Raw genomic sequence first — 21779 nt, forward strand, 5'->3', positions numbered from 1 at the left:
ATATGACCAAGTATGTACATAATATACACTACTCCCTCTGACCAAATTTGTCATGAGATTTGAAATTAGAACCTAATTTTAATTTGAACCTCTTCGATCACTAAGCAAATCTATTATCTTATGTTCAAGAGATTTAGAGTCCGATTAGATAAACTTTATTTAAAACAAAAACACACAAACTTATAAGTCATAAGTCATAAATAGGTAATATTCTACTTTTGATTTTTGACTTATTTTAAAACTTTTTTTGGCCTAAAGGTGAGTACTTAAAAACACTTTTCAACATTTTCAAACACTTCCAAAATTTAAATTCTTAAAAGTTAAAAATACCTAAAAATAAGTTAATCCGAACACCCTCTTAAAATATCCGTTTTTATATATAAAAAAAAATTATCGAAGAAATTCGAATGAACCATGACTACCCTCTAAAATCGCCCCTGCAAAAGGTATCACATGAGTAATAAAGAAAGTGTATCGATCACATGCATGATCTGCATTTGTGATAGAAATAGATTAAATTTGCTTCCACTTCCCGTTATATATGTCAGTATTCTACTTTGTTATTATATGAAATAAATAATTTCCATAATATATCGGGACCCTAAACTTTGATACTGTTTATTCAATAATGCATATTTAAATTATTTTTTGTCCTATTAATTATTCCTCATATATAATCAGTATCTATATATATATTTAGACAAGTGGTAGTAGCTGTCAGATTTAAAATTTAGATATCTATATTAAATTTAATTTAACAAGGCTCTATATCATAGTTAAAAAAACAAGTTAAGAAAAAAACTCACCAATATCGGTAAGAAAAGTCTCATTTTTCACTAATTTTGGTTCCTTATTAATATAATTATTTTCATAATAGATGTTTTACATATCTGTTAATATCATTTCCCCAATCTAAAGTTAAGAATACTCACTTCTTCTTTTTTTGTCTATTTTTTAATATCTGACAAAATAAAATTATAGATAAAAATGTAATGGGGTAAAAGAGCAACAAAATAATTAAGAATTTGTGGCGTTCATAAGCCTTCAAAAATTAGATTATGTAAATATTGATATCATTTAGTTAAAGTTTAGCACATAAATTTAATTTCTTAAAACACTCAGATTATATTGTGGAAATTCTAAATTGTTCGCAATTTAATTTGTGGAGATAAAAAATCATCACAATTTAACAAAGTAACCCCACACAAATTGAACACATTGACATATATATATATATATACACACTTAGACATCAGAGCCCGTGCTAGCACAGGCCCAATATGTATTCTTTTTTGTTTCAATTTATGTGACAATGACAAAATTAAAGAGTTAATCAAACTTTAATATTAATTTAAAATAGTTTAAATTTTTAATTATTGTTAACTATGGTAAAAAAAATTTTATGTCTTTTAACATTCTAAATTGATAATTATTGTTATATGATTTGTAATTTACGCAATTTTGAAATAATAAAGGTTATTTCTTCTTTCTCAATTTATGTGGTACTAATAAAATTTGGAGATTCAATCAATTTTTTTTGTCTTTAAAATATTCTATTGTTAATTACTGTAAATAATTGTACGTTCTAAGTAATTTTCAAATAATATATATTATTTCATTTGTCCAATTTATGTGTCACCGATAAAATTTGAAGAGTTAATCAGATCTTTTACATATTTTTATATCTTTTGAATATTTAAGTAAATAATTATTGTGATTTATAATATTTTATACAATTATTTAAAAAAAAATTAAACAACAAAAAAAACGAATTCATCATAGGAAAATTACCAAAGCATCCTTGAATACATCAATAATGGGTTCCACTTTTTGTTTAAAAAAATATGCATATTGGGAGGATATTTTTGTCCAAAGTGGAAATATAATAAGTATAAAGCATTAAAGTCTTTTAATATTTTAAATTTGTTAATTCTTATTGTATGATTTATAATACTTTTACGTCATTTTCAAATAATATAGGTCATTTCTTCTTTCTCAATTTATGTAGTACTAAAAAATATTTGAGATTCAATCAATTTTTTTTGTCTTTGAAATATTTCTAGTTGTTAATTACTGTAATTTATAGTACTTTCTAAGAAATTTTCAAATAATATATATTATTTAATTTGTCCCAATTTATGTGTCACCGGTAAAATTTGAAGAGTCAATCAGATCTTTTATATATTTTTATATCTTTAAATATTTAAGTAATTAATTATCGTGATTCATAATATTTTATAGAATTATTTAGTATAGTAAAATAAATTTAAAAGAAACAAACAAAACGAATTCATCTTAGGAAATTACGAAAGCATCCTTCAATACATCAATAATGGGTCCGACTTTTTGTTTTTAAGAAATTGCACATTCGAAAGATATTTTTGTCCAAAGTGGAAATATTGTGTAAAAAATGTGTATTTATTGTGATTTTGAATGTTTTGTGGGGTAATAGGACGCACGCAAAGTTAAGGTGTCTTTTTGAAAATCTGGGACAACTTCAAGTATCACTTAATGTTTTTTCTCAAAATCTAATTTACTTTCGTAAACTATGTGTTAGATCAAAATTTAACAAATTCAAAAGGAATGAGTAATAAATAGCTCATACAATGACATATTTATTATTTAACTAAATAATAAATATGTAACTAAAAATCTTGTTAGCTTTCGGTTGAAAGCTAACAAGACATATTTATTATTTAACTAAATAATAAATATGGAACTAAAAATCTTGTTAGCTTTTGGTTGAAAGCTAACAAGATAGTTACAATAATAGTTGCATTGTGGCTTATTTTATATATATATATATTTGTATCTACATTAAGATAACAACGACTAGCTGCTAGATTTTCATAAATATTTCAGGTAATATGTGTAGATGACGGTATTAATTTTATTAAGAAAACAATTAAGAACATTTTTTCATGGTTTTTTACTGGTGTTCGATATCTATATTAGAATCTGACTAAATTTGAATTCGCACGGAAAAGTCACATATTAGGGAGTAAAGTGCTCCCTAACAAAGGTGACTCCATACCTAAGGTCTAAGAGACTCGAATTTGAAACCTCTTAATTAAGGATGAAGGAGTACGTACTTACTACTCCACCACAACCCTAATTAAGAACAGTTACAAAAGCATCTACTTGTGTTAATTCCACTTGAAAGGTCAAATTTAATATAAGATGCCATACTTATGGCCTAAGTCCAGAAAAAAAAAATTAGTTGTTCACATATTTGGGGGTCAAACATGCAACACAATATTGGGGACTCTATTTAGAACATTTAACTGTTCAGTAGCAAAAATGATATATCAAAGGATTAAAAATTAGATTGGGTTTTTGTATACGATATTATTTTGCTCGTAAAGACAAATACTGAACCTTAATTTGTTGATGAATTTGATCTTATCGAACAGGTCCAAATTCTAGGTTCGAACACAAAAACTTACGAGTTGAATTGATTAGTGATGAAAACAATGCCTAGGAACTGAGTGCTTCCAACTATTAATTAGGGGAGACAGTGAAGTTTTATTAATAAATTCATATTAATTTTTTTATTAAATTTTAAATTGATTATGATATAATGATCAAGTCAAATTATTGGTTAATAAATTAGATTAATAGTTAAGTAAAAATTATATGACTTAAATGAAATTCAAATTACATTTAGGGCCCGTTTGGCCATGCGATATGGTATCATGATATGAAATCATGAGATGAAATTGAAGGTTTGTTTGGACATGCGATATGGAATTTTTGTGTTGTATATTTTCTCATAAACATAAAAATTTCATAAGTTGTAAAACTATTAAAATAACCCCAATTGTTTATTCAATCTTATCAAATAAACAAAAAATTATAAAATCGCATAATATATTATTACAAAGTTATTGTTCTCCACTTAAGTAATTATTTCATCTAACATTAATTTAATAAAAAAAAATTGAACATAAATTGTAGTATACTAGTCTTTAATATAATCCTCCCACGTAGTACGAACAATTTCCTCACGTTGAACTTGCATTTCTCGATTGTGTGACTGAGAAGATGAACCAACATTGTTACTTTGAGCCATTTGTTGGTCAATATCCTCTGCAACTATATCTTCATGTTCATAAACCATAAATATTTCATCACTACTTTGGTATTCTCGCAAATAATTATGTAACACTGCACAAGCTATGACAATTTTCACTTGTGTATCAATATCATAATTGTTCATGCCTTGTTTCGGTATTCTAAATTTATTTTTCCAAGCTCCAAAAGTCCGTTCAATCACATTGCGCAGGGATGAATGCCTATAATTAAATAGTTCTTTGGCATTTTGAGGCTCTCTTTCACTTCCTCGATAATCTTGCAAATGATAGTGTAGTCCTTTGTATGGAGCTAAAAATCCTTTTGTGTTTCGGAAACCAGCATCAACAACATAATATTTATCTACCAAAAAACATTTTATAAAGAATTACTAAAAGCATATGTGACGTAAATGAGACAGTTTTGTGTAAATAAATAATATTTATTCTAAGGATGTAATTTAAAGTTATCATGTGGCGGAAATGGAAATTGTGACGTTGGTTCAACAAGTGCATTCTCACCAATATATTTGAGTAAATGAAACACCTTTCACGGGCTCTTCAAGATTTTATTACTCCACAATTGTGAGGTGTAAGTTAAAGTGACTATATGTTGGTGAGAATAATAAATTTTATGTCGGTGAGAATAATAAATTTTATGTCGGTGAGAATAATAAATTTTAAAAAATGTGATTATAAATTTTATTTACATATGAAACAAATGGTTAGTAGATATAAATGTGGGGTTGTTTTAACAAAATATAAACTCATGGATCAATTATTGTATTAAAATATCTCAAATCATGATATGAAATCACCATATAATTCCATATCATGATTTTTGGAGAATATGGTATCACCTCTTATGATATGGAATCATGAGATGGAATCAGCGTAAAATCGCATGTCCAAACGCTGATTCCATCTCACGATATCATATCGTGATATGGTATCGCATGGCCAAACGCCTACTTAGTCTAGTCTGTTGAGTTGACAAGACGATCCCAAGTCATGTTTTTCAAGCCTAAGAACCTCTAAAATTACTTAAAACCAAAATACACCCAAAATCTTAGTTCATGCCTATACAACTGGTTCTTCATAAGACACAAAAAATGAAAAGAAATACATAGAATCTTTGGTAGTGATCCGCAAGTCTTACAAAGAAGTCTTAGTTTCCAAGTTGTGAGCCGCATATTTTCGCGATTGTGATGAGTTGACTTCACATTCGTGGTAAAGTTGCAACAAGTAGCTTATCAATTCAAGAACAAAACGAAGCTCTAGATTTGACAATCGTGAAGAGAAGAAAAAGAGTATTATATCTTTATCATAGAATTTAACAAAAAAATATAGCTCTCGTATAAATTATTAAAATATAAATATTATTATTTATCACTATTTTTCTTTTCTTGATTGCTATTTTTCAGGATGAAATTTAGTCATTTACTCATTGAAAGAACTCTGGGTGTGCTCATTGTTACAGAGATGGAGCAAAAAAAGATCAAGGAATCGAGTCAAACCTGGCTCAAATTCACAAGAAGATTTTTCAATGACGAATTTAAAGATCTTTCTTATGTCATGCGTAATTATCTACAAGTAAATTAAACAATTCTTATTTGTAACATATTCTGTTTTAAAATATGAAACTTGAGTTTTTATTCAAATTTAGTCTTGGACTTCCCAAACTGGAAATAATCAAATCAAAGTGTATAAACTTTGAAGTTTGTTTTCACGTTTTGCTGTCCAATACTTTAGTTTTTATAGTTGCAAAAAAAATAATCAAAAGTAAGACCTTGCACATTTTGTTGTTCAAATAAATTGATTTAAAATTTTTATCCTCTAGCAATCGAACTTATCCATACTTCCATAGTAAGGCATAAGTTATTTAGAAGCTGAAGTTATAACTAAAAATATAACTTGTGAAATATCATGATATGAAAATATGAACTTATGCCTCGTAAAAGAATTAGTACTATATTAAATAAATAACAAACACAAAATAAAGGTTAAGGTGCAAATGAAACTAGTCCCACTCCCATGCCTTGTCAAAAGTTAACCAGCCTCCGACAAGCCCATTTACGGTTGGTCAATGCCTGAGCCGACGGCCCAAACGTATCCATCTAACGTGCATACTGACGGCCAATGGGCATCAAGATTTGGTTCTTGAATCTTAGATTTGTGTTTTGGCAATTAACATTTGTACCGTTCTCAGGGGAACATTAGTTTTCTCACTTCAATATTATTAAGAATTTTTATTTACTGCCTACAATGCTGTTTGTAGAGAGTTCATTGCAGGTGTCATTACAAGTGTCGAATCTGGGTCTAATTGAATCAAACATAGAGAAATGTCATTTTTACGGCAAATGTCATTCCAAGGCTAAAAGGTACAGACTTGAGACTACAGAGGAAACATTCATACACGAATTAAAAAAAAGTATAGCGAAATTGCCAAAAAGAATAAACATTTTGTTATTGAAGCTCCTACCTTGTATTATAGTATATAAAATATATAGGTGCAAAATTTTCACCAAACCCTTACTTTCTCATAATAAAAACATGGATTGATTGCCGGCGTCTGCAGGTAATATGGGTAGTGGACGGTATAGATGGAGCTTGGTTATGAACAACTTCAACATAGAAACTCCTCTTATCCGTCCTCGAGGATCTCTTTATGCACGTGCATGCATGCACTGCTGCAATACTTGTAATTATATCTGTGGAAGGGAACCTTGCCAGCCAATGACCCATTACAGCAAGAACAGAGAATGTCAGTACCCGAGCCACCTGGAGCAGAAACTAAGTCGGTTCCTTGAGCTTTGAGGGCTGCAGCAGCAGCTAATCTTCTCTCGGCTGCAGCTGCTCTTTTTTCCCTTTCAGCATCATGAGCCCTTTTCGATTCCTCCTGATTGGCAAAGAGAAAACATATCAGACACCATAAAAGAGATAAGAAGCTTTGTCCACAGCACAATTATCAGCATGAACATTGAGCAGCAGTTCTAAAGAAATTCCAATTCGAGCAGTGATGGGTATAAATGCACAAAAAAGATACAGCAGTAATATGTTGTTCGACCTCTTTTGATAATCTTGCTGAAAGACTAGATTGTGATTTTCCTTTAAGAGCTGAAGCAGCAACCGTTCCTCTCTCTGAGTTAGATGGAGCAGTCTGGGCTTGAGCAGCCTCAGCCTGCAAAAATGATGTCACAACGTTGAGAGAAAGATAACAGGAGGAATGAGAATGAGCAAATTAGCCCATGTTGTGGCCTTGTGGGTGTTTAAGAGGCAAATGAACTTCTAAGCTGCTTAACAATACTTTCTTTTTCTCATCACGGGGAGACAAAAAAACAAGAAAACTGCAAACTTGATGATGGATTGAAGGTGAAGTTTCTGAAAACCAAAAGCGTAACTCCAGAACCTTTGTTCCTTAATTCATGCCATGTAATCCGGGCTCAAGCAAAAAGATGAACCAACAACTATTTTGGCAAAGACCCAAGGCAGGATATGGAAAAAAGTTCAGGATCATAAACTGATCAGAAAATAAATTAATATGCACCTGAGCCTTCTGCCTTGCTTTCCGCAATTTTTTCAACTCTTTTGCCCTAGCTTTCTTCTTGGCGTCTTTCTCTGCCTGGGGAGAGACATACAACTGTACATATCAGATAGCTACATAATGCAGCATAAAACACATTTTCACAGGTCGGATTAATTTTAAAACATATTTAACGGCTGAAAAATGAGAAATAACACATGCCAAAAGTAAATTAACTCATTTTGTATATCTTGTCCAGTACCTTATGATGTGATAGCTAGCAGACAGAACTAGACAGAATACTTCCATCAGTTTATCCTGGATCAGGGACAAAATATGTTCTCCAAGGAAGGAATTTAATGTAATTCACATTCACACTGTTCATATTTGTAAAGTACAACTGTACAGGCATACTACAAGAAGAAAATTTACACTTCAACAATGACAATGAATGGGGAAAATATTCGGAACATCAGGTACACTTAAATTCATCTGCATTTGTGATATGACTGATATGAAGAAACTCTAAACATCTTCTTACTAAACATATACAAAGATCGGAAGGTGACCAATATTATAGAGCATTCAAACAACATGCATTACTCCGCTTGACAGTATATGCCTAATGACACTGTTTTAAACTTCATAAATGAGGGAATTTAAAACCTTCACGGTCATATTGAAAGAGATAATAATCGACTGAACTTTCCAACTCAAATCCCCCATTCCCTAGCTCAGAGATTGTATCTCCCATAACTAACTCAGAGATTGAAAAACATTAGGTGGAGTGTCTGCATAAACACCTAAGTTAACAACAATGACGTCTAGACCAATTTTCTATACAAAATATAGGAAGCACGGCAGAAAATTATACCATCAATATGACACCCCCTAAAATAATCAAGAAGTTACCTGTTTAGCAGCTTGTGTTTCCTCCATTTCTTTAGTCAATGCGCTAGGCAACTTAGCTGCATTCCAATCCCACTTGTCAAGGTTTGATGCCATGAAGCGCCTAAATGTGTTTCTCACTTCTTTTTCAGTTGCAACCATATATGGAGTTCTCCCCCTCTCGTCTTTGAGGCAAGGATCCATTCCTTGTTCTAGAAGGTCAAAAACCTTTTCAGAATCCCCACACTTTGCTGCTTCATGTAAAGGAGTGGAAGTACCAATAGTGTCATTATCACTATCACAATCACTTGATATGATCTCATTGGGTGATGGCATAACACTAGAAGATGCTTTTGTGACTTCCTTAGTCTCCAAATTTTCCTTCAAAACCTCCATGGACTCATTACACTTGCTGCTCAGACCACTTGCACTTAATAGTGACACCTCTTCACAAGCAGGTGCAATTTCCTCATTTACTTCAAAGGATACTTGAGTCAATAAACCATATATTCGTCGAGCTTCCTTGTAGGTAGGTCTTCGAACAGTCAAAGGAATATTTCTAATAACATTAAGCTGACAAACGAAATATGGTCGATCTCCATCAAAAAACAGTTGTCTGTTGTTAGAGGGAGCATGGATGAAGATACAGGACGAATCAGCAAAGTAAGGTTTCCATGCTGTGAACAACTCTTGGATTTCCTGGTTTACAAACAGCAAAAATTAGAAATATGCTCCATAGTGCCTCAGCTCTCTTGCAATATGACAGCCAAACAATCCTCTCCCTTATTTTTCCTTTTCAAATCAGATAGATCCACTTCAAATAGTAAGATAAAAAAGGCAAAAGCAATCCAGTCTCATAAAAGTCCCCACTTATAAGGAATCCATTAATGAGACAATGTGTCAGAAATGGGAATTGAAGTATCAGACTATCAGTGAATAAAATATGGAGGAACTCCCAATAAAATTCATCAGAAACATGAAATAAATCTAAAATAAAAAGTTAAAAGAAGAAACAACTACATAGAAAGCAGAAGCCATAGCACAGATATGGCACCAACTTTAAGGCCCGATTGGACTGATCTATTAAAGTGTCTACCTCCCGATTGGACTGATCTATTAAAGTGTCTACCTCCCGATTGGACTGATTTGTTGAAGTGTCTAACAAGTGTTTATCAAAAAGCACCCCATCGCCACCAACATGGGAAAAAAATGGGGGGAGGAAAATAAGAATTTTTTTTGATGATGAGCATGCAAACAATGCAAGAAAATATGTTGGTGCACCTACTTGAATGGGATGCTCTTGTTAAAATTAAGAAATATACATAATTTGACAAGCCACACTGAATAGGATACTGATGCAACATAATCTATCTTATATAAACTTCAATCCCTTTACCTTTTTAAGAGCAAGTTCATTATACCGACGAATTGATGCTCCAGCAGAGTGCGCCATCTTGCCACTTGCATCTTTTGATGATTGTTTCTTACCGGCCTTGGCCCGTATAACATATCTAAAAGAAGAGTAAAGTAGTATAAATTAGCCACACTCTCAGGGTGGAGCTAGGATTTTTAGTTTATGGGTTCTGGATTACAATGTTTTTTGTTTAAGGGTTCTAGACAAGCTGTTTATACGTATTAGGTAAATTTCTTACTACACATACAGGATTTGAATCAAAGCTACTGGGTAATGCTGAACCCGTAGCGAAAAATGTGACTCTGACCCTGTGTCTCTCAGAGATGCTGGAATAGTAGCTATGACTTTTCCATTAAAGAAGCATGGTAAGCGCCAGATAAAAATCAATATCGAACATGAACTTTTACCGAGAATATAAGCTGTATCTGACAGTGGCCACTGTCAAGGAAACATGGAAAAAGGAAAAAAACCGAAATAGCCTAACTCTTGAAGCCAAGTTAGGAATTAGGGAATGATAACAACAGTACTGAAATACGTAACAAGACAAGTTCAGAATGCAAGCCAAGAGAAAGGAAACTAGTTTCAGGGATCGCCAAATCTTACATCTCAGAAGTCTGAAGGAAAGCAGAGAGGACCTTTAAAATAGGACCGTCCCAGTAAGAGAGAGATCTTGCTACATGCTACAACGTGAACAACTATATAGAGCCAAATGAGGAAACAACTTAGTCTGTTCCTGGCAATAGAATTTTGTAGGAATCTTTTCAATATAAAACTCAAAAGTTCAACAAGATGCGCCAAATATTTATTAATAAATGATACTAAGTACATGCGGGAAGGAGGAAATAGACACGACCCATGACCTTCAAAGAAAAATAAGGAAGGCTCTATCCACACTCTGATACTTCAATATAAGGAATAGGGTAAGGATCAACCAACATAACCCTCATATCCCATTCAGTGACATTCATTCTCATTGTGGATTGATGCTAAAAGTTATGGTTTGTAATTTGGCTTTCTACCTGTCAATTTGAGCAATTTGTTGAAGCTCGTATTTGGCACATGGTTACACATATCAACATGTTTTATCTATGTAATCTTTTTTTGTTCCAAGAAATTTTTCATTGCATGCAATATTTTGATCATTTCTTTACCCTCAGAATCTGGAGGATACACACCTTTTATAAAACAGTCAAAAGAATTAGGTGTCGATAACTGCAGAGACCTTTATTTCTGCACGGAGCATGAATTTTTCCAAACTCTAACTTGATGCACCGATATGAAGGGATCAAGCGTTTAAATATAAACTATACAAGAAAAGGATTAAAAATTTCTGTAATCTACTATTTGTTGTAAGTATTCTCACAAGATAAAAGCAAAACTTGATCAACGCAGCAGAAATAAAGTTCATTGCAATGTCTAGTAAAAAATATTCTTTGAATTAGTTGTTTTGGGACGAAGATAATAGCATAAAAGAAGCATTGCACTTTTTCTTACAACAAAGACTAACCTGTGGAATGTCTTATGTGCCACAGCTGTGGTACCATCAAAAACACAGCCTGCAAAATGCCCACCTCTTGCAAGCAACACAATCCTCAAACGGGTATTATCCCTTGGTTCATGGATCAGATATCTCAACTTCTTAGTCACTTCATTTTCTGTCAAACAAATCCTATTCCTGATATCATCTGCAGCAAGCACCTTCTTGTTCTCAAACAAAATGCTCTCTGACTCATTCAGGAGTAAACCCTTCCATAGTGAAAGGATCTCCCCATTATGCAATTTTAAAAATATTTTGTTCTTGATATCTCCAACTATTCTTCGCTGCAAATCATTGGACTGACCAGATTCTTTCTCATCTTCTTCATCTGATCCAGAAATACTTGATAAATCATAATCCTTACATAGGGAATCAGAGGTCATCTCATCAAAGTCTTCTTCCTTTATAGTGTCTCTCCCAGAAATGCTTAGCTTTATCTGATATCAGTACTGACAAGATATTACTATAACTACTATATGAACAGCCAGTATAATGCGATCAGCACCTTCAGGAACAAAAATAACAGAAAACTGGAAAAGATTTTTTTTTTTTTTTGGGGGGGTGGGGGGAGGTTGGAGAGGGAGGGGCTGCAGATTGAAAACTTAAGAGGGCAGCGTAACCAAGTGATAATTTTCAGAAACACAAGCTAATTTGAAGTGCTTCTATAAGCAAGGTCATAAAGAAGAATATAAAGCTGTTTACTAGAGATGATTTTAGATAGCAATGTCCTGCCACTTTCAAAACATTATAGTAGATGAAGTATTATTAAGACAAAATATCCTTTTGCTGAACACATAGAGACCAATTCCCATAAGCCCAGCTCCTAAATTCTACTAGAGATACGTTATTAGCCTATACTAGCTAATTTTTAAAGCTAGGAGCGACAAATATTAGGATATTATCGAAAAGTTGCTAGTTCCAAAGAGATAACCTCACCCATATGATTACCCATTTAACTGAAGTACTAAACGAAAATACCGAAAAAATGATTTTGTTTTCTGTCTTGCGAATTCATCTCTAAAGTTCTTTCTTTATATATCACTTATTCGGTTATCAGAAAAGCATAAAATAAAAAACTTAATTTGGTTATCAGAAAAGAAGAAAACAAATAAATTTGAAGATAAAAGAAGAAAAAAAAAACTATTGAGTATTGACTACTAGCAATAAGTTGTGCTTAACCCAACAAAGGAAAAGATCTTTTGATTATCAGCCTGATGGGCGGGCGGCAAGGTGCTATTCATAGCAATTCCCAACTTCAAGAACAATGCACGAATAAGCAATATAGTAACTTTTTATTTTATTTTTTTCACTTACAAATTCCTCACCCTTAATAGTGTTGTCCTAAGAAGACAGTCAATCATGCCTCAATCCCAAATCAGTTGGAATCAGCTAATTGAATCCTCTATTATCCATTATGATCTGTGCAGGTCAAGCTCGTAAATTTTATCGAAGTACATAATCATAAAAAAAAAAAAGAGGGAAGAAAAATAATACATTTAGTCGATGAATATCGGATTTGAAGTGAGAACGCTGGTCATGGAGAGACTCAAACTCGGCCTTACAAGTATTGCAAGACCACCTTTGTTTGGCGTTATTCCTACTACTCGAACTCTCCGTGTTCTCCACTTCCTTTCTGGATTCTTCATCAATGTCTACGTCGTCTAGGGTTTTGACTGAGAGACTATCGAATGGTTCGACTATGGAGAGTGGGGAAGCTGACGGAGATTGGAGGAGACGGCAGGAATCGAAGAAATTCGCTGGTAATTCGAAGATGGAACGGTGCTTTTTTTCGTCGATTTGTTGCTTCAATTGATGGCGGCGGTTGTGTGTGGTGGCAGTGGCGGCGGCGGTAGAAGGAGGAGCCTCTATCTCCATCTTGTCAACGATGATTAATCCTACGATTCTAATTGAACAAACAGTGATAATAGTCTGCAGTTTGAAAATATGGGTAATAGCATCAGAGCTCCCTGAGATTTTAGACAATACAGATAACCTCTTTGAAAATTAACAGGTATTCATGAACCAAACTGTAAATGTAATTGTCAAAAATAAGGATATTTCAGACCTAATAGGTTGATGTTAAAGACATTTTATAGCTGAAAGGTTAGTGAAAAGTATTTTTTGTAACAAATTTGATACAAATAAATATGAAGAAAAAAAACATTTTCATATTGGCAAAAACGACTTCTCGATGAAGGAATAGAAGCGCTAATATTAAAATATACTTTCATTAGTCCATATAAATATGAATTGTTAAAAACATTTTCATAATTTAAAATAAATAAATAATTTTTTGAATTTTAAATTATGTATTTATTTTAAATTATGAAAATGTTTTTAACAATTCACTTTATATGGACTAATGAGAGTATATTTTAATATTAGCGCTTCTATTCCTTCATCGAGAAGTCGTTTTTGCGAGAAGCAAGGAATATCATGAACGATGGAGTAAATTTTATTATTTATCATAATTGTCAATTAGAGAAAACACTAGTGACTACTCCCTCCATTTACTTCTATTTGTTACATTTTTAACACACTTAATAAGAAAATAATAATAATAAGTAATTAATGTTAAGAATAAAATGTGAGAATTTTTTTTTCTTAATATAATAATAATAAATCTACTTTTAAAATACTAGATTAGTAGAAGTGTACATGCACAAAATTTGCCAAATATGCCAACCTTAAGCTAGCGTTTGGCCCCAAGTTCTCAACTATTTGTGGGCAAATCATATTTGGGTAAAGTTTTTTGGTGAAGTTTTATCATGCGTTTGTCCTCAAATTCTCAATTTTATCACTCAAATTAGAACTCAAACCTTTTTGAATGAGGTAGTAACAAAAAGGTTTGCCAAGTATATTTACCAAATTATATAACCAAACCACTTTTCAAATTTTTTCCAAATTTTTCTCAAGTATTCTTGGAGATCCTAACTATTTCACGAAACAACTTCACTATTCCAGTTCTGGCCAAGTATGCCAAACTTACATAAAAGTACCTACCAACACCATTGCACAATTTGACAAAATATGACGTTGCCAAATTACTTTGGTTGCTCCAACACTATCCTCCATTGTTTTCCTGCATTTGATTTATCCAATATCAGGGGCGGATCAGCTTAGGACTAGGGATACATGTAATTAATTTATTTTTTTTAGGTATGTATATCATAGATGATGTACTTTTTTGATTTGTTCATATTCTTATCTTTTTCATATTTTGAATTTTTAGAGTGAAAATCATGACTTCACAAATTAAAATTATAGTAACAGTGATGATTGTTGGATCATTTTAATTGAGTATGTATTTAAATAAAAGCAAATAAAAGATTATCACTTATTGAAATATTAAATTTTCTAATAATTATGATTTTATGTTGGTAAAATATGTAGTCTTACTATTTTGGTGAACAAAGTCACAACTCACAAGTATGTGACTATTTATGAAATTTACCTATTTTATTGTATTACATCCCCTCCCCCCTACAAATAAAGTAGCGAGCAAAATAATAATACTCAATAAGAAAATACAAATTAGGGAAAAAGAATGAGTCCATTTATGTATTTGTTGGTACAAATAGTAGGGAGTTGGCTCCCCTTCAGTACGCCTATTGTCCAGTTAGTCCAGTGCATTGCTAATCAAATGACACCTGTCTACTCTTAAATCTAAAGGTCACAATCTATTTAATAACACACACTCTTAAATCATGGTTAAAGGTACAAGATTTGACCAATATGGTAAGATATAAACATCCAAAAATAGTTTGCAGCTAATCAACCAAATACTTCTCCATAAGATTTGTAAATGGAACACATAAATCCAATGGCATAATGGATTAATTGTTGGGAAACGATGTCGAAAAAGTATTCATTATGATGAGTTGCTAAAATTGTCTATGAAACAATGGAAATGACTTCCATCGTCTCAAAATATTATCATGTTTTGCTTCTCAAAAATCGATATTATTACTTTCTGGAGCTAAATTAAATTAATTTAAAACAAAAATTATATATAAAAAAATTAGACAAAAAATACTGTAAGTTTGATTTTTTATCATCCCAATATAATAAAAAATACATACTAAAATTTTACTCTTCAATACCAAAATATAACAAGTGATTACCAATGAACATAATTAAACAAAAACATTATGAATTTTTTTTTTTCTTTTTTAAAGAGAGAACTAGCTGCGGAGATTGATCGGACCAAGATTTTTGTCTATATATTATGTTGCCACAAGGAAAGAACTTTTGGATGTTTATATCTTACCATATTGGTCAAATCTTGTACCTTTAACCATGATTTAAGGGTAGGGATGTTCACGATTCGGATAAAAATTGATTCAAATCGAAAATCTGAACCAAATCGATAAAAATAAAATTGGGTTTGGTTTGATTTGGTTTTAGATTTTTGAAAATCGATAGTATTTGGTTTGGTTATGATTTTATTCAAATTACCGAAGAAATAATCGAACCGAACCGATGAATTATATACATATATTTTATTAATATACATACTTAATATATTTTTTTATAAACGACTTTAAAGATCTTATATATATTTTCATTAAAATTTCTTTATAATTTGCTTATTGAAAGCAAAAATGTCCAAGATGAAAATGTTTATCTTATTAATTTCATGTATATGAGTGTCTATGACAATTTTTTGTGGGACTGAAGATGTTATTGTATCTTCCTTCTAGACCAATATAGTGAATTTTAAAGCTTATTGATAGTAAATTTAGTGATCGAAAGTTCAATAATTTAAGTCATTCTAACTATTTTTCGTTTTGGATGGATTGTTGTCACTTTTTCACATTTTGAATTGTTTCTTTTATTTTTGTGTATGGTTAATAACCGAACCAAATCAAACCGAAACCGATAACCATCAAACCGATAAATGTATATTATATTTGGTTTAATTTGGTTTTGATAATTTTAAAATCGATTAAATTGGTTTGATTTTGATTTTGACAGTAAATTGTGACCTTAAGATTTAAGAGTAGACAGGTGTCATTTGATTAGCAATGCATTGGACTAACTGGAGGGGAGCCTACTCCAAATAGTAGGACGATCATTTATTTCCACTTTCACTAAATAAACGTGTTGGTAGAAATCACTTTTACAAATCTGAAATATAAAAATAAAAATTTCTTATTGAATATTCATTTTTTGTTATTCGTTCATTATTTTAAAAATAAGTTTTTTTTTTTGTTTGAGCTTTTAATATATCAAGATATTTTTTCTATATTTTACCTTTGACATTAACATTAGTTATATATTTTTCAAATCATGAAAGATCCAAATATAACAATTAAAAATAAATAATAATTTAATACTGTCCGGCCACTGTCTTTTCCAATGGAATCCAAAGAGTTTTGCACATTAGAAAAGAGAGGCAATATCTTCCTCCTAACTTTAACCGGCAACGATGACCACCGTTTACATCCCGACCTTATCGACTCCATCTCCGCCGTTCTCCGCCGCGTCCGATCCGAATCTACTTCCTCTTCGTCCGCTCTGATTACCACAGCCCAAGGCAAATACTTCTCCAATGGTTACGATCTTAAGTGGGCCTTAGTGGACAAAGCCCGCCAAAAACTCATGTCCAGAAAGCTCCGAAGTCTCGTTTCCGACCTAATAACCCTACCCATGCCAACAATCGCCGCCGTCACCGGTCACGCTTCAGCTGCCGGCTTCGCCTTCGCGCTTTGCCATGACTACATCCTGATGCGCAAGGATCGAGGGTTTCTCTACATGAGCGAGCTGGATATTGGGCTTCCGATACCGATTTGGTTTTCGGCTTTAGTGAAGTGCAGAATGGGGTCGCCGGCAGTTCGGCGTGAGGTGGTGATGAAAGCTGCTAAAGTAACGGCTGAGATGGGAGTCCAAATGGGTTTTGTCGATTCGGCTCATAGTGGAGCGGAAGAGACTGTGGAGGCAGCAATTAAGTTAGGTGAAGAATTGGTGAGCAGAAATTGGGATGGGAAAACGTACGCTGGTTGTAGGAAAACGCTATTTTTGGAGCTACTGAATTCGCTTGGTTCTGATGAGACTGTGGGAGATTATGGGGACGAGGAGGCAAACAAGACACTAGCCAAGCTGTGAGTAGTCTCTCATGGATTATATTATTCGAATTTTAAAAAAATATTATCACGCAGTGTTCGATTCTTTGATAATGCACTTGTTTTTTTAAAGCCCTACTGTCTTAGGCATTATGTGTGCGCTTTTACTTGTATTAGTATGGTATCACTGAATTATGAGTATTATATAATATAAAATGTATTAAAATGTTTATCCTTTTATCTAATGTTAAGTATTATCTATCTGATGTAGTATGGTTGGAACATGTTCATGCGTGGAGTGTTAGAATTGATGGCAGAAAGAGGTTATAATATGAGAAATAAAATTATATGAATAGAATCGAAATGATGATATAATTTTACTCAGAAATTATATGGGTAGAATTGGAATTATGGCATGATCTAATTGGAAAAGAAAAATTATATTGATAGGATCGAAATGATGACACAATCCTATACAAATCAAATTTAAGGAGTCACTGAAAAGACGAATGAAACTATTTTCTCATATTTGAATTATATAGTATTGTGTAGGGGTGTGCATCGGTCGATTCAGTTCGATTTTATGTATTATTGGTTCAGTTTATCAATTTTCGATTTTTAAATACACTAAACCAATAACGAACCAATAAGATAATTATTTATCGGTTTTCGGTTTATCGGTTTTGTTCCTTAACAGTTCGGTTTTTGGTTTAACCAATAAGAAAATGCTTATAAAATAAATATATGACTCCTCTAATAAATTTGACACGACAAGACAATAATGTAACTTTACAAAAGCTCAAAAAATATAAATAATAATAACAAACATGAAAAGAACTAGACATGTGTTTCCCAAAGAGAAATTAAGAAGAATATGATTCTTACTTTAAGTTTCGACGATTTGTATAATGTAAAGTTGAGAACTCAAAGTCACAGCGAAGTATGAATTGATTGTTAAATAGCAAAGACATAACTATTAAGATATTGAGATTAATATTTACTAATATGTATGTATATGTAAAAGTAGTAAATTACTATAGTTTTAACTCTTAATGGGTTATCGGTTTACCCAATAATCAAATATTGAAAACCAATACCGAACTAATAGCCGGATAATTTTTTTTATAAAATCATTAAGAAACCGTTAACCCAATTATCCAATAGCAATAAATCAATAACACTTTTTTTGGTTCGATTTATAAATTGGTTCGGTTTTTGCACATCCCAAGCATTATGTATCTTTGGAGTGACTCCTCAAATTCGAAATTACTTAATTTCATTCGTTTTTCAATGACTTTGCGAAGGATTTTTGCCATCATTCCGACCCTAGGAATGTTGGACACATATTATGTCAAATTTAAGGGTGGCGAAATCCACTCAATCTTGTCTAGTCAATCCAAATTGTGGGTATTTTTACGGGTAGGAATTAGGATTATGACCTATTTATTAAGTTAATCCATGAATTGAATACACAATGACCCATCAATCTATTGGGTTAAAATAAGATTAAATTAGGACAAACAATTTAATCTTTTCAAACATTTCTTTTCTATTCACTAATTCTCCTTATAGTTAAAATAATTACATATTCTCATACTAATTAATAATTTCATATCAAATTTGAAATTAGATATATCTAGATACTTGTTTTGTTATTAGATACGTTGAAATAGGGAGAGAGGCGAGCGAGAACGGGAAGAAAGTGAGCAAGATTTGTCTATGTATCCCAAATTTATGTGACTCACACTAAATACATGTATCTGACACTAGATATATGTATCCGGTATAAGAGATATGTGAGCAAAATTTATCTATGTATATCAATTACATTCGAGATTCAAGATTCAATAAAAATCTTGAATCTCTTTAAAAATAACAACATATTAACTTGAAAAATGACATTATCATTCATTTATTTTTGACGGAAAGTTTATTTTCACCAACAATTAGGCTACAATTTTAATTTTAGCATGCTATGGAGTCGATCTATTATTCATAGTAAAGCAGCTTAATTATGAATTCTTCCACATCTAGCATTTAACTGAATTCAAGACAAGTTGTTGTATTATTACATAGTTCTGATTTCTTTTGCTACAAAATATTTAAGTAAATTCAAGACAAGTTATTGCAAGTCACTTCAAATACAAGAGCTTTGTGGGTAGAGCAATTAATGAACAAGCATGCTATGCACCATCAGCCATCATGCATGGCTAAAGCATGTCCACTTCTTTCCAACTTTGTTCACTAGACCATGATGGTCCCTTTGAGGATGTTTGATAAAATAGTTAGGAGTTCAACACTTCGCCAAAAAGTAAAAATAGATCTATGTGGTATTGTGGCGGTGGTTGGGTGGTTACTCTTTCACTTTTAATTACTCTCTCCGTTCCAAAGATTGTCATTCTAGTAAAAATAAATTGTCTTAGAATAATTTTAACTTAAGAATTCAAGATTAGTATATTTTTTCAACTAGAATTTTTATTCCATCTTTTTAAATAGTGTTCAATTTTTAAGAGATATTTATTAAATAGAGATGGTTTAGTAAGCCCAATATTGATTACCAACATGGGTTGTGGTGCACTGGTGGGAGTGCTTACCCTTAACCAGAGGTCTCGGGTTCGAGCTCTGGGTATGGAGAAAATCTTGTTGGGAGCGTCACCCTCGAATGGGCCCTGCAGAGCGCGATCCGAATTTAGTCGGAGCTCCAATGTGGGCTCCGGACACCGGGTGGGAAAGATTTGTATTGAGATGACACTTAGTTTAGTTAGGGATTACTAAGCTAGCACCACTTACAATATAGGTTAGGCTCAATATTGATTTCTAATTGATTAATTTTTATTGAGATGACACTTAGTCAATGATCTTTAAGCTAACGCATCTAACAATATAGGTATAAGCTAGGTGGAAAATCGTTGAGAGGAAGCTAGGTTCCCTTTCCCTAAGTTAAGAAAAAGAATTCTCTCTCGCGAGCAACAGTCAAATGAGACTATCTCCAAGAAAATAGGAATCCTAAAATGAGAAAAAAATATGATAGATTTCCCTTTGATTAATTTGATAGTTATTTCAAAGGATATTTTACCATTACTAAATTTACTTGACATCAACACGATTGCTAGGAAGAATGCAAACTTAAAGCCAATAGAACTAGTAGTAGTCCTTCGCCATCCTCTTGCAAATCAAAATTGTCCATGCCATTTCTAGGATTAAAGATGAAGAATACTTAACACCCAAAAATGTTTAACACTTGAAGAGCCCCTTTTGTCAATACTATTTTTATTTTTTAAAAGTTAAACAATAAACCAATGACTCTGTTATGAACCAAGTCCAACCCAATATCGATATCAAGGTTACACAAGTAGTTATTGGGCTGACAAGAGCTATTGGGCCGAAAGCAAGCAATAGGTCCAGTTTTATTTGGGATCCAGACCCATTTACACTTTGTTAAAAAGGACTAGGAGTTAGAAGAATGGTTATGAAAAACTATTATGTGAAGCTTTGGCTTTCTGATCCTCTTATCTCCTTTCTATGGTCTTGTATCTCATCCCTTTCTAGTTACTTCTTTCTCGATTTATCTCTCCTTAGTTAGTGTATTATTACTTTGTTGTGCGTATTCTACATTATAACTTATATTCAGTGATTAATATATATAAGAGTGCTTCTGCTGGAATTGAGTTTGTTACATTGGTGCTTTCATCGACGTACTCTAATGGAAGTGGTGGTGTTAGATCGATTTAGTGGCAACACTGATCCAAAGGACTGGATCTATAGGGCGGAGCGGTACTTTACTTTTCTAAAGTTCTGCGAGGAACAGTGGCTGCCTCTTCCTTCCTTCTATCTTGATAGTAAGGCCCTTGAGTGGTTTCGTTGGATGTTTCGCAACAAACAATTTTTTGATTGGAATCATTTTAAGAAGAAGTTAGCTTTGCGTTTTTAGAAACGAACTGATGTAAAGTCTTTTGTGGTGGACACTCAAATTACCAGAATTCTTGCTTGGTTACAGAAGCTGGAGGACAAATGTTCGTTTATATCGCCACAGATGCTAGTAGAAGATGTCGGGATTAGTATTGCTACAGTCGTTAGCAGAGAGATTTCTTCTCCTTTGGCCGAAGAAAACTCAAACTGTGTTGATAATGTTGAGAGTCATCCAGAGTTGTTTGGCACTTTTATTGTTGAACATTCAAGTCATGTGGACATTCTGTTCGACGAAATGCCTACCAGAGTTTTCACTAAAGAAGTACAGGAAACTTCTTCCGATTTGGAAGATATTCAGCCACTCATGTCTCTC

The 21779-nt window shown here is 32.4% G+C and overlaps 3 protein-coding genes across 3 annotated transcripts in view; 1 reads left to right on the plus strand and 2 right to left on the minus strand.

The window, feature by feature from the left end:
• LOC125815425 (uncharacterized) overlaps positions 1-21779 on the minus strand; it is a 188330-nt gene that overhangs the window by 142619 nt on the left and 23932 nt on the right. The gene's annotated exons all lie outside the window — the stretch shown is intronic.
• Positions 6684-13356, minus strand: LOC125815451 (uncharacterized). Its single transcript, XM_049494923.1, has 7 exons — positions 12927-13356; positions 11403-11869; positions 9878-9992; positions 8506-9180; positions 7618-7692; positions 7138-7251; positions 6684-6969 (listed from the first exon to the last, which is right to left on the minus strand). The coding sequence occupies exons 1-7, from the start codon at positions 13305-13307 to the stop codon at positions 6715-6717; spliced, it is 2082 nt and encodes a 693-aa protein (XP_049350880.1). The 5' UTR covers positions 13308-13356; the 3' UTR covers positions 6684-6714.
• On the plus strand, positions 16732-17735 carry LOC125815443 (enoyl-CoA delta isomerase 1, peroxisomal-like). The gene has a single exon (XM_049494912.1). The coding sequence runs from the start codon at positions 16794-16796 to the stop codon at positions 17538-17540; it is 747 nt and encodes a 248-aa protein (XP_049350869.1). The 5' UTR covers positions 16732-16793; the 3' UTR covers positions 17541-17735.

This window comes from Solanum verrucosum, unplaced genomic scaffold (assembly GCF_900185275.1).
Source record: "Solanum verrucosum unplaced genomic scaffold, falcon-dt-bn FXZP01000261.1, whole genome shotgun sequence".
Taxonomy (NCBI): Eukaryota; Viridiplantae; Streptophyta; class Magnoliopsida; order Solanales; family Solanaceae; genus Solanum; species Solanum verrucosum.